The sequence below is a fragment of the Symphalangus syndactylus genome, chromosome 3 (genome assembly GCF_028878055.3).
Source record: "Symphalangus syndactylus isolate Jambi chromosome 3, NHGRI_mSymSyn1-v2.1_pri, whole genome shotgun sequence".
NCBI lineage: Eukaryota > Metazoa > Chordata > Mammalia > Primates > Hylobatidae > Symphalangus > Symphalangus syndactylus.
In genome coordinates, this window is record NC_072425.2 from 23,880,077 (window position 1) to 23,899,579 (window position 19,503).

General features: G+C 37.1%; 1 protein-coding gene across 3 annotated transcripts in view; it reads left to right on the forward strand.

Moving 5' to 3' along the window:
• Positions 1-19,503, forward strand: part of C5 (complement C5) — a 129,274-nt gene that overhangs the window by 33,175 nt on the left and 76,596 nt on the right. For all 3 annotated transcript variants that reach the window (XM_055271249.2, XM_055271250.2, XM_055271251.1), the window contains exons 2-7: positions 1,363-1,555; positions 4,572-4,734; positions 9,677-9,747; positions 12,945-13,036; positions 15,648-15,730; positions 17,359-17,449. In XM_055271249.2, coding sequence (XP_055127224.1) covers positions 1,363-1,555; positions 4,572-4,734; positions 9,677-9,747; positions 12,945-13,036; positions 15,648-15,730; positions 17,359-17,449 — 693 coding nt within the window. The remainder of the gene's footprint in view (positions 1-1,362; positions 1,556-4,571; positions 4,735-9,676; positions 9,748-12,944; positions 13,037-15,647; positions 15,731-17,358; positions 17,450-19,503) is intronic.

The following is a 19,503-nucleotide window of genomic DNA, read 5'->3' on the forward strand; positions in this document are numbered from 1 at the left end:
AAGTAGGAGAACTGCCAGATGCTTTAAAGGATTTAATTGCTGATAAATTAATTCCATTGTTACTAAAAACTTCCTGCTTTTACCAGACTCTTAAAATGTCATAATGTTGGCAGAAGCCTGGAATAATTCTGCCAGGTGGGGTGGTGGGTGCACTCCAAGCTTGTTGGGCCACTTGAATTAGTCGATCACTATGCCCTTTTGGGTTAAAACACTTTTTTTCTTATGTAATAGCATATGTAGTTCTCGCTATTCAAATTAGATGCTTTTGTGATATACAGTTAGTAATCCAGTTTATATTTGCAAGTTTTTAAATACAATAATTTTTTTAAATCACATACTTTAAAATTTGCATTTCAAGAACATGTATAGATTCACTTCCATTATTGTATAAATCACGTGAAAGTAAAAATAAGAGTCTATGGTTGTGAATAACATACAAACTTGACCTCAACTGTACACATGACAACTGAGAGAGAACTGATATAAAGTCCTCCCCCTTTTACTTACAAACTATATAACCTTAGCTAAGTTAGCCTCTTACCACTTGCAAAATATGAATGATGATAGTACCAGCATCATTGGCTTATTGTAAAAATTAACAAGAGCTGTATGTAAAGTGCTGATACAGCCTCTGATATATGGCAAGTACTTAATTACCATTATTGTTTGAAGATGATGATTTGCTCTTAAAGGACCATCATCATTATTTCCATTTCCAAATGCACTTCCCAGCTCACTCACAGTCCATCCTTTCCGTTATCCATTTACTAGTATAACATAGTATTTCTAAGATCACTCCCTTTAAACTAATTTAGTGAGATTAATAAATCTTAACATGTATTGAGTACTAAGAGTGCTAGACCTTTTCATATATATGTTCTCATTTAATCTTTACCAGAGCCTGGTAAAGAAGGTGATTATTTTCACAGTAAGTTATTTTAGCCTCAGAAAGAGTTAGTGACTTTACCACGGTCACTCAGCCAGCAGATGCCACAGCTGGAATTCAATCACTGCTTTTTTCTTCATTGAGCAAAAAATATTGACCCCATTTACATGTTCTGGTCAACATGATTAAAAGTCTTCCTTGGCTGCAGTAGCTAAGAGAAGGTGCTATTATCACCTTACCTTTCTAAATGTAAACTAATCCTCCAGCTTCATTTCTCAGGTCTTAATTCCAAACTACTTAGAAATTATGCCGAAGTTACAGTGGGTCACAAGTACATTTTGACTTACTAATATCATTTTTAAGTGAGGAAATATATGTATTTTAAAAGGAATCTCTCAAGTGAGAGAAAAAAATCAAAAGTATAAGAAAATATGTCATATAAAGACACTGAGCCTTATCTTTTCCTTTTTCAACAGATATGTCATTTCAGCTCCAAAAATATTCCGTGTTGGAGCATCTGAAAATATTGTGATTCAAGTTTATGGATACACTGAAGCATTTGATGCAACAATCTCTATTAAAAGTTATCCTGATAAAAAATTTAGTTACTCCTCAGGCCATGTTCATTTATCCTCAGAGAATAAATTCCAAAACTCTGCAGTCTTAACAGTATGTATTTATCCTTTATTTTCTTTATATATACAGAATATTCTCAATAAAAATGTGTACAAAGTTTGAATCTTGATAACATATAGATTTAATCATTTACATCCACTATGGGATTATTAGATGATGTCAGTCACTAATGATAATGTAAGTGAAAATTCTAACAGAAACAGAAAATTCTAAACAGAAGAGTTATGTCTGCTTTTTGAGCAATGCATGTCAATTTTCACATTCTTATTGGAAAATAAAATTGTACTAATGTGAAAATATTTGGAGATAATTGAAAATACTTGTTTGCTGTGAAAATTACTATTAGAAAGAAATTGAGAAATATGAATATGATTTTATCTGTAGTACATTGCCCACAAAAATCCATGGATATTATTGAACATTCGATTGAACTCTAATATTCTACAATTATAGTTTCAAAAACTAAAAATTTTTGATTACTAAAGTGAATAGCTCTCATTGACAACCTGCAGTTAATAGAAAGAACAACCTTGATCAAATAACTCTTTCTCCTATTAAGATATTGTAGTATAGATTGCTTAGAGACATACTTGCAACTTATTTCTTACTAAAAATTCTGATACTTAATAAAGAAAATCAAAGAATATCAGATGTAAAATGGGCTCTGAAGTTCATTTAGAACAGAGTTTCTCTAAATGTGAGTTCTTTATAAAGAAATTAAAAATGGAAATTTAATAAAGAGCTTTAAATTAGAATTATATTGATTTTGTAACATTTTGAATTTATTTTATAAATTTGCTTTGAGTTTTTAATTATACAAAAATCATAAGCATAAGATTATACCATTTTAAGTTTGTATATATTTAAGTCTCTTTGTAACAAAAATTATTTTGATTATGTTATAAATAATAAAAAGCCGATGCTGAGGGTCCTCCATGACTTTTGTCCTTTAAAAGGGCTATGCATATTACTCAAGTTTAAGAAACACTAATCTAAAAAATTTCTAATCAAACATAGGAATTCTTTAATGTTCTTAGCAGTAAATGCTCATATCTCTTAACAAATTCTTCCACTTATTAGGTTTGTTAACAATTAAAATTCATTTATTAAAAGTGTTACTTTTATGGCATATGCCTGTAATCCCAGCTACTTGGGAGGCTGAGGCAGGAGAATAGCTTGAACCCAGGAGGCAGAGGTTGCAGTGAGCCAACATCGTGCCACTGCACTCCAGCCTAGGCAACAGAGTGAGACTCCATCTCAAAAAAAAAAAAAAAAAAAGAAAGTGTTACTTTCAAAAGACACTCTTTTATCTGATACAATGTATTTGTGGCTGTTAGTTTTAAATTTAAATCAATCAAATTTAACTGAAATTTAAAATGCAGTATCTCAGTTGCACTAGCAACATTTCAAGTGTTCGAATAGCCGCGGGTAGCTAGTGGCTACCATAGTGAACAGCATAGATATAGAATATTTCTGTCATCACAAAAAGTTATTTGAACAGTGCTGACCTATATGGTTAACTGAAAAACTAGATTAAGGTGGGGGAATCATAGTTGGTACATATTTTAACCATTTAATTTTTTCGTAGCAATATCATGTATCTTTATTTGCCAATTGTTTAATGTTGTACCAAGGTCCTTTAAGTGTGGGTCTATGGATTGCAGTGTCAAATCTCATTTATTACGTGTTACAACTTTAATGGATCATCTTTGTTCTATAGTTTCTTTTTCTTTTTTTTTTTTCTGAGACAGGGTCTCGCTCTGTCACCCAGGCTGGAAGACAGTGGTACGATCTCGGCTCACTGTAGCCTTCACCTCCCAGGTTCAAGCAATTCTCCCACCTCAGCCTCCCAAGTAGCTGGGATTACAGGTGTGCGCCACCACACCTGGCTAATTTTTGCATTTTTAGTAGAGAAGGTGTTTCACCATGTTGGCCAGGCTGGTCTCGAACTCCTGACCTCAGGTGATCTGCCTGCCTCAGCCTCCCAAACTTCTGGGATTACAGGCATAGGTCACTGTGCCCAGCCTGTTCTATAGTTTCTGTTTCTTAAAAGGGGAGAAATAACTTAAAGGCACTTACAAAGCAATCTGGGTGCAGAATATTTATAGATTTTTCTTGTTTTCCAAACTTTTACAATAATTTTGCATAGCTAATTCTACAGCAGTTGGTTTTTGTAATTAACTTTCATCCCATGTTTCCAAAGCCTAAATTTTCATAGCTACACTTTTCTTTTTTATCACTTTTCATGTATTAAATTTACATATCATTGAATGTAAAGGGGATAATTACAAACATAAATTGGAAAATAAGCATCTCAACTCAGAGGAGCAGAAGTATGTGAGGTAATATTAAGGGTCCAGAGACACTGGGCACATGGGCACGGTGACTGATGCCTGTAATCCCAGGACTTTGGGAAGCCGAGGCAGGCGGATCACTTGAGGCCAGGAGTTCAAGACCAGCCTGGCCAACATGGTGAAACCCCGTCTCCATTAAAAATACAAAAAAAAAAAAGTTAGCTGGGCATGGTGGCACACACCTGTAATCTCAGCTACTTGGGAGGCTGAGGCAGGAGAATCACTTGAACCTGGGAGGCAGAGGTTGTCGTGAGCTGAGATGGCGCCACTGCTCTCCAGCCTAGGCAACAAAGTGAGACTCCGTCTCAAAAAAAAAAAAAAAAAAGCTAAGGGTCCAGAGAATCGGTCAGGAGGTTTCACAAAGGGAATGGGGAGCATGGGGTAACCCAGAAAACTGATTGAGTGAAGGTTTCTTAAAGGCTTTTATAGTAGTAGTTTCACTAAATGTATATAAAATTTAGGAAACATGGAACCAAAGAGACTTTCAATTGCTTAAAGCTAAATTTTTATTATGTAATTAGACACTAAAGGGCTTCGGGCAAAATTTATTTACTCTTCTTGCTCCTGTATCACTTTTTAAATGATTACATATACATACTCATTGTTCTAATGAGATTATAATTGTATTTAGAAAGTTAATGTGTTTAATAACTTTAAAATTATTATACTTTTTCCATCAACAATTTCTTTTCCAGATACAACCAAAACAATTGCCTGGAGGACAAAACCCAGTTTCTTATGTGTATTTGGAAGTTGTATCAAAGCATTTTTCAAAATCAAAAAAAATGCCAATAACCTATGACAATGGATTTCTCTTCATTCATACGGACAAACCTGTTTATACTCCAGACCAGTCAGGTAGATTATAAGATATTTCTTTCTCTGGGTGGGGGATTTGACAGTATTGACACTGTACTGTAGAGCTTTTTAATACCTGAAATTGAGTGGAGATCGGTTTCTTTCTAATTTGCTCAAAGGACTCTCAATTCCCAATGACATCTATACTTTCAAATATTTAATAGCATTTTAATTTTAAATTTATGGAGAAAGTGCTAAATAAATTACAAAACCAGCAATTACATTACCTGCCCCATCATTTATTTCCAAGTAGAAAATGCTTTTTCAAAATTGTAAAATGTTATGTTAGATCTTATTTATTAAACAAATATAAGACTTAACTGCAAATATAATTTGGCAATGGGAAAATATGATTTATTATAGAACCATGTTCATTAAAAATTCCACTGAGTCTGGAGCTAATCCCCAAACTGGAAAAATAAATCTAAACCTAGGGGATCAGATGTTTCAGCAGAGAATAAACTAGATCACAGAAATATATGGATATTAATTTTCAAAGGGGATCTACCTAAGTAAGTTACTGTTAGAACATTGTTTAACATTCATGGTTCTTGTGTTAGAGGCAAAAGGGCAGAATAGCCAATCAAAATCATGTGAATAGGAATGACTGGACCTATTCCCAATGAACCAAAAGTAAAACACAGAAAAGTGTGAATGCTTCCCAATATATTCATGTGTTTGCAAAGCCTTCCATCCCCCCGTTTCTTCCTCTCATCATCACTGACTTTTAAGCACATCAAAATAGAATATTAGAGATGTATATGTGGGAGGGAGAGGCTATGGAATTTCATTAATGATATTCTTGGAGCAGGACAGAGAAAGGAAATGGGGACCATCTGACTTTGTTGAAAAACTTTGTACACAGTAGATATTTGCTAAATGTTGGTTGATGTTGATGATGAGAATAGTGGGGTGGAACTGGACTGAACCATTACCATTTCAGCAGGAGCATTTGTTATGATCAGCTCAGAAAGGAAAAGCCTAAAGGGGGTGGAGATATTGCTATCTACTTGGTCAGAATATGATCGCCAGAATAATAGCATCTCTTTTCTCCAAGAGACAACTTGGTATACAAGGAAATAGTCTCTGCCCACAAAGGTTGGGTCCTTTTAAACATAATCATACCCAGAAATAAGTATATCATCTCTCTTGTCCTCCCTCCTACATTGAAGGATTCTTTATTGCTTGGATCCTGTTGACACATCCCACAACTTGGGGTCATCAGTCTTTGTCCAATAAGCAGTGTAATATCCAGAGGCTGGGACCTTCCTTGGTTATCAAGGCTTTCCTTAAGAATGGCTTCATGTCTCATGCCTGTAATCCCAGCACTTTGGGAGTCTGAGGTGGGTGGATCACAAGGTCAGGGGTTCAAGACCAGCCTAGCCAAGATGGTGAAACCCTGTCTCTACTAAAACTATAAAAATTAGCCAGGCGCTGTGGCAGGTGCCTGTAATCCCAGCTACTCTGGACGCTGAGGCAGGAGAATCACTTGAACCCGGGTGGCAAAGGTTGCAGTGAGCTGAGATCAACCCACTGCACTCTGGCCTGGGTGAAAGAGTGAGACTTTGTCTCAGAAAAAAAAAAAAAAAAGGCTTCATGTATTATTTCTCTATCAGGACTTTACTGTAAGATGATGTAATATCCGGCCAGGCACAGTGGCTCGTGCCTGTAATCCCAGTACTTTGGGAAGCCCAGGCAGATGAATCACTTGAGGTCAGAAGTTTGAGACCAGCCTGACCAACATGGTGAAACCCCATTTCCACTAAAAATACAAAAACTAGCTGGGTGTGGTGGTGCACACCTGTGATTCCAGCTACTTGGGAGGCTGAGGCATGAGAATTGCTTGAACGTGGGAGGCAGAGGTTGCAGTGAGATCGTGCCACAGCACTCCAGCCTGGGCAACAGAGCGAGACTGTCTCAAAAAATAAAAAAAGAAAAAAAAAGAAGACGATGAAATATCCTCATCCATTCTAATCCTAGAGGAAAATGAGAGAAGTTTCCTACAAATATTGGCCCATTTCTGCGAGATAGTGAAGTAAATTGGTTAAAAGCAGACTCTGGAGTCAGATTGTCTGGGTTCAAGTCACAGCTTGAGCTGCTGTGAGCTGAATGACCCTGTGTCAATCACTCAGCCTCTCAGACCCCCACTTTCCTCACTTGTAAAATAGAGATAATAATACAATTTACCTCATAGAGTTGTGAGAATTAACTGATTCATTTAAGATAAAGCCAAGAACACAGTAAGCACTAGGAAAGTGTTTTCCATTATTATCTATGGAATAGCACAAAGCCATATTTACAGAAAAGAAAAAGAATTACTTTAAAGTATTTTTTAATCGTCTTGTTATTTATAGCTATAATGTCCCGATCAACACATTTAATCTGAGGATTCTTGAGGGATTTTTAGTGTAAGCATCTTTAGGATAAAGGCTTAAATCTTCAAGGCTTTACTGGATAAATGACTTTAGAATATTGCCCAAAATCCTTCAATTTCATAAAGCCTGTGTCCTGCCTTCTTCCCCAGCTTCATCACCTACTACTGCCCCACCCTCTATAGACACAAGCCAAACTGACCTCCTTTCAGATGCTTTCTCACACTGTTTCCCCATCCATATTAAGGCCTGTGTAACATGCCGTTGCCTCTGCATGGTACATTCTTGCCCCTCCTTTGCCTTGTTAACTCCTACTTCACCCTCACATGTCATCACAGACCCTTCTAAAGGCAACTTTCCCTGATTTCCCTGACCTCTTCAAATCTCCCTCTTCTACATGCTCATAAGGCTGGGCAAGTATCCTTTGTGGCACTTCACACCCTAGAATTTTACATATAATTGTGTTTGCCTCTTTCCTCCACTCCATTAAAAGATGTCCATGTCTGATTTGTTTCACTACTGTGTCTCAGTACCTAGCATAACAACTGGCACATTAGAAGGCATTCAAGGCCGGGCCCAGTGGCTCATGCCTGTAATCCCAGCACTTTGGGAGGCCAAGGCAGGCGAATCACAAGGTCAGGAGATCGAGACCATCCTGGCTCACATGGTGAAACCCCATCTCTACTAAAAATACAAAAAATTAGCTGGGCGTGGTGGTGGGCACCTGTAGTCCCAGCTATTTGGGAGGCTGAGGCAGGAGAATGGCGTGAACCCAGGAGGTGGAGTTTGCAGTGAGCCGAGATTGCGCCACTGCACTCCAGCCTGGCATTCAAACTTTTTAAAAATTAATAAACCACATCTTTTATTTTTATTTTTATTTATTTAGTCAGTGTCTCGCTCTGTCACCCAGGCTGGAGGGCAGTGGTGCAATCTTGTCTCATTGCAATCTCCGCCTCCCAGGTTCAAGCGATTCTCCAGCCTCAGCATCCCAAGTAAGTGGGATTCAGGCGCGTGCCACCACGCCTGGCTAATTTTGTATATTTAGTAGAGATGGGATTTCACCACGTTGGCCAGGCTGGCTTGAACTCTTGGCCTCAAGTGATCCACTCACCTCGGCCTCCCAAAGTGCTGGGATTCCAGGCGTGAGCCGCTGTACCCGGCCAATAAGCCATATCTTTTATACAAAAAATTGTATAGATCTTGCCTCCAATGTACCATCGCTGTGAAAACAAGATTAATTTTCTAACCTAAACACAAAACTGGGTTAAAAACTAGCCAAATAGTAGTAACAGAAATAATAATAAAATAAACATTTATTGATTACTTAGTATGTGTCAGGCTATGCAAATCTTCGCATTATTTAATTCTCACGAGGACACTATGAGCACACACTAGTATTCCTGTTTTACAAGTGAGTTAACTAAGGTTTAGAGGGATTAAGTATTCTGCTCAGGGTCATACTAGAAAGTGGCAGAGGCAGGAGTGAAACCAAAGTGTTTAATTCCAGGGCCTGTGCTCTTAACTTTTGTGACTTTCTGACTTGGGCAGCTTCCCAGTGATACTCAGGCCTAGACTGGGTGTGTCCAAAAAGCAGGAGATAGGATTTGTGGTGGGAGACAGGTGTGAGGGGAAGGAGAGAGCAGAGAGGTGGGGCATTTACTGAGCACATTTTTTATATTGTGAACTTAGTAAAACCAGTGTTAATGTGGCTTATTATATAGAGCTTTGCATAATACTGATCTTTTAAAAGATACTGGGTTTAAGGTGCCAGTTCTATTTTATTTTGTGGGTAAAGTTTTGGCCATGAAATGATTTGAGCATCAGCAACACCCTAGAGAAATTACAGTATGTCATTGGAAGGAATTAGATCACTGTGTCTCAAACAGCTGTGAGTTAAAAGCGAAACAGATGCTTTTGTTTAAAAAGTAGTGATCTATTAACTGACAGAAAGAAATGGAAGAGAACTAACAGTTATTGAGCACCTGCCATTGCTCTTTTAACAATGAGAGAACAAGTGTAGGATCTGGCTCAATAAATAGAACAAAACCGTAGAATCCAAAGCTGCCTTTTGCAATAAGAGCTAATTTGGAGCCTTGTTGGTTTTCATAAGTGGAAGAGTGTATGTCTGAATCAAGCTCCCAATTTTCCATTAAGATCTTCAACTCTATTATGAGACAATATATTATGCTCCTCTATAACCATATTGTGACGTCACTATTTTGCTACTATGAAATTCTTAATAAATAATGGCCTAATTACAGATGTAATTAATTTCATACTGTGGATGTGTTCTCAAAACATTGTGGGTAAATGTATTTTAAGAAAGTGAACTGTACTTTAAATCCACTAAGAGAAATAGTTCTTTAAAGGAATCCCTGAGGATTCTCTTAAATAAGAGAATCTTTAGTAATGTATATGTCTGCAAACTAATTTTTCTTTTTTTCAAATATGGACTTTTGTGTATTGAGTTTTTTAAAGTAAGATTCATCTCTTTTAAGGATGGCTGTTTTAAAAAATCAAAATATCCTTGTTTTTAGCAGAGTTTTTGATGATATCAATTATTCTTACAGTAAAAGTTAGAGTTTATTCGTTGAATGATGACTTGAAGCCGGCCAAAAGAGAAACTGTCTTAACTTTCATAGTAAGTATTTTATTTATTTAAATAATACTTCAATTCATTTTTTCAGGACAAGAATCTCATTTCATAACCCTGTCCTCACACTACACTAAATCATTCAATGTTCCATAAATGGTTATTGAACATCTGCAATGAGTATAGAATCACAGATCTATACCTCTGTAATACACATATGTGAAAGGCTCATACAAATTAAATTTCAACAACTTGAAGGATTTTGAGCTAAACCATTTAAGTACAATCTTGCCAATTTATTTTTTAAAGAACACCCACTGGCTGGGCGTGGTGGCTCACACCTGTAATCCCAGCACTTTGGGAGGCCGAGGCAGGCGGATCACGAGGTCAGGAGATCGAGACTAACATGGCCAACATAATCAAACCTCGTCTCTACTAAAATACAAAAAATTAGCTGGGTGCAGTGGTGGGTGCCTGTAGTCCCAGCTACTCAGGAGGCTGAGGTGGGGGAATTGCTTGAACCTGGGAGGCAGAGCTTGCAGTGAGCCGAGATTGTGCCACTGCACTCCAGCCTGGTGACAATGAGAGACTCCATCTCAAAAAAAAAAAAAAAAAATCTAAAAACAAAAACAAACAAACAAAAAAAAAACCACCCAACAATCACTAAGAATTGACTGAATACCCATTTAACTATAAGATATACATAATGGATATATCTATTATGTATTTATTATGTGCAAAAGAACTATATTTAATGGTACTTACTCTTAAGGAACTTAGAGTTTAATAACTAACATACTAACACAAAAAATCTTGCTAAATCATAAGTTAAAGATTGGCAGTAATTCACCATTTATCAGACATGACATATGTAACAGACACTGTGCATTGAACTCCACGATCTCATCTAATTTGTGTCACATACCTCAAACACTTTTGTGAGGAAATAAAATAATACAACTAGTTATAACTGCTCAGTTATTAACAGTAGGTATACTACTAATGGTCCTTCAATATAGGCTGCAGCACTTTTTCTGCTACTCAAAAAAAAAAACCAAAAAATAAAAATAAAGACTTATCAGAATGCAGGTGCAAAAGAGTAGATACTACAGAACAAAACCATGCTAAAATATAAACCAAATAAATTATACAGTAGGACAAATACCATGAGATCAGAGGGAAGACCAATGAGAGGTGAGAGTGGGGGTGATACACATCCTTCTCTGGAACAGAGTAGATAAAGGGAACCCTGAGTTGGGTGTTAATGAAAGGAATTGACATAAATTATTTAAAAATAGTGAAGACCATCCATGTAAGAAACAGTGTGAGTTAAGCTATGGGGGCAAGAAGAAATAAAAAAAATGAAGCTAGTAAATAAACTGACTGACTGATAGAATGTCTGAAAGAGAACTAAGGAGAGCAATGTCGGCTCAAATGCCCTTTTTCTATCAGGGAATGATAGGGATGTGGACGTATGCTCTTTATCCAGCGTCTTCATGGTTGAACTTAAGTGATGCAGAATCATGGCATAAACCTGCAGAAAAATGAATGTCAGTCATCCCTTGTAAGAGCTGCCCCAGGAAGAAAAGATTGAGGAAGCTGATCCCACAGCCTTAAGGAGTTAATATAGAGGAAGTATCCCCAAAATAGTACCTGAGAAAGATGATCTTAGAAGAATTGTGTGTGGGGTAGGGGGAGGGGGGAGGGACAGCATTAGGAGATACACCTAATGCTAAATGACGAGTTAATGGGTACAGGAAATCAACATGGCACATGGATACATATGTAACAAACCTGCACATTGTGCACATGTACCCTAAAACCCTAAAGTATAATAAAAAATAAAAAAAAATAAAAAAGTAAAAAAAAATAAAAAAATAAAAAAAGAAGAATTGTGCACAATGGATAGTGCGATGAAGAAGAGCCATAAAAATACTCAGCTGCAAGTATAATTCTTGTTCAAAATAGGCTTATGTAAGTTTTACAATTAATTAAGAAATAAAACCTCTAAAATCCAACTGTGAATTTCAGTCATTGTAAATGGTGCTGAGATTTTTTGCTTTGGGTTTTTTGTTTGTTTGTTTGCTTGTTTGTTTTTGACAGGGTCTTGCTCTGTCACTGAGGCTGGAGTGCAGTGGTGTGATCATAGCTCACTGTAGCCTCAAACTCCTGGGCTCAAGCCATCCTCCCACCTCAGCTTCCTGAGTAGCTAGGACTACAGGCACCCATCACCACAACCTGCTAACTCTTTAAACATTTTTCTGTAGGCTGGTCACAGTGACTCATGCCTGTAATCCCAGCACTTTGGGAGGCTAAAATGGGAGGATTGCTTGAGCTCAGGAGATCGAGACCAGCCTGGGCAACATAGAGAGATCTCGTCTCTACTAAAAATTAAAAAAAAAAAAAATAGCTGGGCATGGTAGCGTGTGCCTGTGGTCCCGGCTACTTGGGAGGCTGAGGTGGGAGGATTGCTTGAGCCTGTGAGTTCGAAGCTGCAGTGAGCTATGATCACATCACTGCACTCCAGCCTGGATCACAGAGCAAGATCCCTGTCTCAAAAAAGTTTTTTGTACAGATAGGGGCCTCACTTATGTTGCCTGCTATGTTTATGTGTTGAGTTAAGGCTGAATTGGACCCCCATGTGTAGTCCAAAGAAAGTCAAAACCTCATTTCAATTATTTGCTAACCCAAACACAAAATTAAGTTTATGGGGAAGCTTTACGAGAACTATCAAGTTTGTTTAACCATTTGAGAGTTTTACCAAGCTGAAAAATGCCCATACTATACATTTATAAAACATCTGGCTAAAAAATATAGTTTATAGAATATTTGCTTTTGAAAGCTTTAAATGAACATATATAAAAATCAGATTCTGGTATTTATAAAGCCAGCCAAATTCACATTTAGTTTATCAAAAACATCATTGTTTGTTTGTTCGTTTGTTTGTTGTTGTTTTTACATGTTGTTACACTTCATCTTTTAGATGTACAACAGAGAGTTGAGTCTCTTCAAGATAATGAGGAGAGATGGGGAAGATTGGAAAAAGAAGAAGGGAAGTGGCTGAAATAAACCATATTTCCCTTCTATAACATTTAAACTTCATCCTTCATATTTAATTTGAAGACATGGGTATTTGTCTTCAAATATTTGATCTACAAATATTTTGTACATCAAAGATCATATAATCAGTTAGATTTTTTAAAATGTAGTTTCTGGCCTTTGAGGGTGTTTGTTTTTATTCACAGGATCCTGAAGGATCAGAAGTTGACATGGTAGAAGAAATTGATCATATTGGAATTATCTCTTTTCCTGACTTCAAGATTCCGTCTAATCCTAGGTCTGTTAAAAGAATTGTTAATAAAATTTTCTCTAAAACCACATATAGAACTTTTGGTGAAGAAGCAGATAACCAGTTAAAGGGGGCCACCTAGTGTTAACGAGGGATGTCACATAGGTGGATATGCAAAATCTTCTGAAGTCTAGTGAGAACTTAAGCTCTGTTCTTGGCAAAAAAATTCCAATACTTCTCACCCATTCTTTTTACATATAGAAATAAAAATTGGGAAGAGGAAAAAATAGTACCCAGGTTTTTTTGTCATAAAAACTATCAACTTCTGCCCCTCAAGGTATCTAATAGATTGTCAGTTTAAAAGGCTGGTGTGGTCTTGTTCCTTGTTCTGGTTGCTATAAAATATGGTCATCTGTAGTTTTTGCCTGGATAAACTACCAGAAGGCAAAGTCCAAGAGGGAAGGAGTTCTCAGAGCTATATCTATTATTTGGCCTCACATGAAAGGATTTAAGAAAAAGTTTAAACAGGATTCAATGTAATAAATATTCAATGAACACATTCTTGGTATGTGCAAATCACAATAGGAGGGAGAGATACAAAATAAAGAATCCACAGCCCCTGCTTTCAACAAATTTGTAATAGGCCAGGTGCGGTGGCTCATGCCTGTAATCCCAGCACTTCGGGAGGCCAATGTGGGTGGATCACCTGAGGTCAGGAATTTGAGACCAGCCTGGCCAACATGATGAAACCCCATCTCTACCAAAAATACAAAAAAAGCCAGGCATGGTGGCAGGCACCTGTAATCCTAGCTACTCCGGAGGCTGAGGCAGGAGAATTGCTTAAACCTGGGAGGCGGAGGTTACAGTGAGCCAAGATCATGCCACTGCACTCCATCTCGGGCAACAAGAGCAAAACTCCAACTAAGATAGAAAGAAGAAAGAAAAGAAAGAGAGAGAGAGAGAGAGGAAGGAAGGAAGGATGGAAGGAAGTAAGAAAAGAAAGAAATTTATAATAGAGCAGAATGAATAAGACAAGTGCACCTATACATAGCTGCACTATAATTTTAGAGCAACATCTTTTTATGGTCATTTTTCCTCTGCCCTCTAGAGAGGAGTTCACAGTTAATTCACTGACTGAAATTTTTCTAAAAATTTAAATTGAATTTGGGGGTTTTAAATAACTTAGATAATTTTAAAATTGTGTACATTCTTGAAAATACTACATGTTCCATAGTGCAGAATTAAACCTATTATTTTATTACTGCTATCATTTCTCCAGCTTCATCTTGTGCCACTTGCCCCATGGCAAATTATGTACCAGCCATGAAGGTCTGGCATGTCCAGTGCTTTCCTACCTCCTCGTGCCTTTGCACAGGTCATCCCCTCTACTTGGAATGGGCTTCACCTGGCTCTTCATAAGCCTGGCTTCTTTTTATTGTTATGACCCAGATTAGAAGCTGCTTTTACAAAAAGGCTATTCCTGGATGCATGATCTAATGTAATCTCTTGCTTTGTTTTACTCCCTATCTCAGCATCTTGTTTATTTTCTTCATGACACTTATCTCAATGTCATAATCATTTCTTTACTTGCTTGCTGGCATTTTTATTCCCCATTAGCTTATAAACTCTTTAAGGCGGGCCTTGTCTGTATTGCACACCAGCAGTTCAACATAATAGGCCCTTGATAAATATTCATTGAATTGATGATAATGGTAATAATCATTATTATAATACTATTAACATTTGTGGGCTGCATAGCCAATCTGCAAGGTAGGCTCACTATATATATATATATACACACACATACACACACATATATATATACATACATACACACACACACACTTTTTTTTTGAAACAGAGTCTCACTCTGTCACCCAGGCTGGAGTGCAGTGGTGTGATCTCAGCTCACCACAGCCTTGATCTCCCGGGTTCAAACGATTCTCCCACCTCAGCCTCCTAAGTAGCTGGGACTACAAGCACGTACCACCACACCAGACTAATTTTTGTATTTTTTTGTAGAGATGGGGTTTCGTCACATTGCCCGGGCTGGTCTGGAACTCCTGGGCTCAACCGATCCTCCTGCCTTGGCCTCCCAAAGTGCTGGGATTACAGGCATGAGCCACTGTGCCTGGCCTAGTATATATTTTTGAATAAAGGTTATTAATTAAAACCAGGTCATTTTCATCTTTTAAAAATCATGCTTTGTTTCCAACCATAAATTCATTTTTGTGAGGTGTAAATTTTATCATCTGTATAAGCTTGTCTTGTATTATATGTTTCTAGAGACATTATTATGGATTTTGTACTACATTTTGGATTTTAGTATTATGTTAGCATAATTAGGCTCCAAGATTAAATAAATTCTCAGAAATAATAAGTTCTTCAAATCAAAACTAATGACTGTATTCAGATAAAATACCAGGAAAAATAACACAATATATGAAAAACTAGTTACTAAACAATATCTATTATCTGTTATCCTAAAAATGCTCAATTATTTATTGCTTAAAAATCAGTCACAAATAAAATATATTACTTAGGTTTTATATATCTTTGTGTATTCTTCCCTCTTTAAAACAGGAATTTATTAGATCTCCTCTGAGTGAATTAAAAACATTTGATGACATCTATAATTTTAAATATTTTGCTTCCACAGATATGGTATGTGGACGATCAAGGCTAAATATAAAGAGGACTTTTCAACAACTGGAACCGCATATTTTGAAGTTAAAGAATATGGTAATTTCTGACAATTAAAAGTTTTTCTTTCTTTGTTTTTTGTTTTTTGTTTTTGAGGTGGAGTCTCGCTCTGTTGCCCAGGCTGGAGTGCAGTGGCATGATCTCAGCTCACTGCAACCTCCGCCTGCTGGGTTCAAGCAATTCTCTGCCTCAGCATCCCAAGTAGCTGGGATTACAGGCACCAACCACCATACCCGGCTAATTTTTGTATTTTTAGTAGAGACAGGGTGTCACCATCTTGGCCAGGCTGGTCTTGAACTCCTGACCTCATGATCCACCCACCTCGACCTCCCAAAGTGCTGGGATTACAGGCATGAGCCACTGCACCCAGCCAATTAAAAGTTTTTCTATAAAAAGTTAGTGTTTTGCAATAATTCTTTTTAATAATGTAGTTAATGCAAAATTATTCCCAGATGAAGATGAGGCAGCCTGCTCATATGGCTAGAAGTACTGGCTAGAGGTTGGAGGGAGGAGTGGTAGTTGAATGCCTAGGTTCTAGTTCCAGCATGCCTTTAACCCTGATCAAGAAGAACAACCTCTGTGGACTTGTGTTCCCCATCGAGAGCTGGAAGAGATCTAGTCCCCTGAAGAGCTTGACTAGTAAAGATCCTTTCTAGAATTGTGATTATTATTAGGAGAAACTTAAATAGTCATAGACGAGGTGAGTGGAACCCAGTAAAACCAATAAATGATTTACTTGAGTCTTAAAACCAATTAGTGACAAAACAAAAACAACAATTAGGTTTCCTTACCCCTAGTCCAACACTATTTCCTGGCTCCTAAATTCCTAATATATTAATTTGAATATTTAAGATATTCTTATTTTGAAATAAATTATATTAATAGACTAACAAGTAATGTAAACAGTTTAATCTTTCATGTCTTATAGTAGTTTACTAGCATTTCTGTGTGCTCTGCTATCAAATTTAACTTTCTTCTGCTTGAAGCCATTTTTATTCCCTGAAGAGATTCATAATGACATGGAGAAGAATAAATACTGACACAAATTTTAACAATTAACAAGAAAAACAGTGACAAAACAAATTCGTTATGATGAAACTCAACCTTAAAGATTACAGGCTCTCTGTAACATATAATCCTAACCCATCTCCCTTCTTCTAAGTGTTTTTGCTATTTTCTCTGTATATCTAGAATCCACCCACCTCTTACTATCTGTAGCCACTCTCATCAATTCATCAGCACTCTCCCTCCTGGACTACAGCAAAAGCCTCCTAACTGATGTCTCTGCTTCCAAGCTATCTTGCTTGGTATTAGCCAAAATAATCTTGAAATGCAAATTTCAGTATGTTATGTCACTATTGAAAAGTTTTTTTGTTTTCAAGGAACCTATACTCTAATGGAAGAAATAACCTATTGCCTATAATAAATGCTGTAATCAAAATATAGGCAAAGTGCTTCTGGATTGACCTCTGATTGGTGGAGTGGGAAGGTTCTGCAGAGATTGTTGTTGATGATGTTGATGATGACGATGATGATTATGATGATAAGGTGGATGTTGTGTTGATGTTACAGCTTGTCCAACTATACCAGAAAGTCTAGCTGTTTGCTAGGCTTTAAAGTCTGCTCTAATCAAAATGGTAATATTACCTGTTTGTTTTTATTTTCAGTCTTGCCACATTTTTCTGTCTCAATCGAACCAGAATGTAATTTCATTAGTTATAAGAACTTTAAGAATTTTGAAATTTCTATAAAAGCAAGGTAAGAACATTTGTTTTTTTGTTGTTGTTTTTATTTTTATTTTTCAAATTAACTCAACTCTGGTTGATGATAGTTGCCCAAAGTGAGAGCTGTGATTTATTATCAAAGTCTGCCATGATTTGGGGACTAATTGATAAAGGAGACATCATGCTGATAGTTTATTTGCTTATTCTGATTTTAGCTGATTCTGAGTTTAGCTTTGTTGGCTATTCAGCAGCAAAAACAAAGAAAAGTGCCAAAGATCTAAGTTTGGTGTGTGTGCTTAGAAACTAGGGTGACTTAGAATATTGGGACTGAGATATGAAGGATTCACTTCCTACCTTTTTTTAATGATTTAATCAGCCAGCTAATGCTGCATAACTACTTCAAAACCCAGTGCCTTAAAACTCCCACCATTTATGAGTCAGCTGGGAAGTTCTGCTGATCTGGGCCAGGCTGGTGTCACCTGGGCTCTCCCATGTACCTGCAGCCAGTTGGTAGGTCAGCTGGGAGCTGGCTGGTCTAGGAAGGTCCTGTCCATATGTCTGGCAGTTGGATGGGGCTAAAAATGTGTGTGCCTCTCATCATCCAGCAGGCTAGCTTGTAGCAGCAGCAACACTCAAAGAGAGGGAATGGAAGCATAAAAGTCCCCCTGAGCCTAGGCTTGGTGCTGGCACACCATCACTTCCACACATTCTTTTGTCCAAAGCAAGTTACAAGGTCAGCCCAGAGGAAATAGACTCCTCCCACACTTTGTGGACACAAGGAACTGTGCAAAGGTCGTGGATACATGGGGAGGTAGAGAATTGGGGGTTAGTTTTGCAAGCAACCTACCACGAAAGCTTAGGTCATTTTAAAATTAAAATATAATGTAGTTATACCAATCTATATAACTATATGTGTGGGGTACTCTTCTAAGCACTCAACATATATTAGCACATTTAATCTTTACAACAACTCTATGCGTTGATATTATTACTATTCCCATGTTACAAGTGAAAAAACTGAGGTACATAAATGTTTAATAATTTGCTCAAAATCACACAGCTAGTAAGTTGCACAGCCTGTCTGGTTCCAGAGTCCATGCCTCAAACATTACCCTATGCTAAACACTCTTATTAGCATTTATTTGGAAAATAGAGTGTTTATTCCTTGGTCTAAACCAGCATAAAAGGCTCACTTGAGAGAAAATTATAGAAACTGACCTCCTATAATGGGGACCATTTATTCAAACCATAAATAAGGAAAGTTAGCTCTTGCTATAGTATTATTTGCTGGGTAGAAAGTTTACTTTATTCTTACTTTAATTCTAAACTAAAAAGGGAAACATGCAGTTTGAATTTTTTGTGAAGAATAGATCTCATGTAACAGTGAGATTGGACATGTACCTTTTAAAGACGTAAAAGAAAACAGAGAGTAGCTGATATCAAAATTATCAAGGAAGTAATTTGGCATATAGGAGAGGGCCCTAATTCTAAGTCTTGTGATCTCCCCAAGATCAATTTTTTTCATCTAGCACATAGCTTTATTAATGTGGCTTTATGAGGATGAAATGTAATAGTGCATGAAGGATACTTTATTTATTATTATTATACTTTAAGTTCTAGGGTACGTGTACACAACGTGCAGGTTTGTTACATAGGTCTACATGTGCCAAGTTGGTTTGCTGCACCATTAACTCGTCATACATTAGGTATTTCTCCTAATGCTATCCCTCCCCCTGTCCCCCACCCCATGACAGGCCCCAGGGTGTGATGTTCCCCGCCCTGTGTCCAAGTGTTTTCATTGTTCAATTCCCACCTGTGAATGAGAACATGCGGCGTTTGGTTTTCTGTCCTTGTGGTAGTTAGCTCAGAATGGTGGTTTCCAGCTTCATCCATGTCCCTGCAAAGGACATGAACTCATCCTTTTTTATGCCTGCATAGTATTCCATGGTGTATATGTGCCACATTTTCTTAATCCAGTCTATCATTGATGGACATTTAGGTGGGTTCCAAGTCTTTGCTATTGTGAATAATGCCAAAATAAACATATGTGTGCATGTGTCTTTATAGTAGCATGATGTATAATCCTTT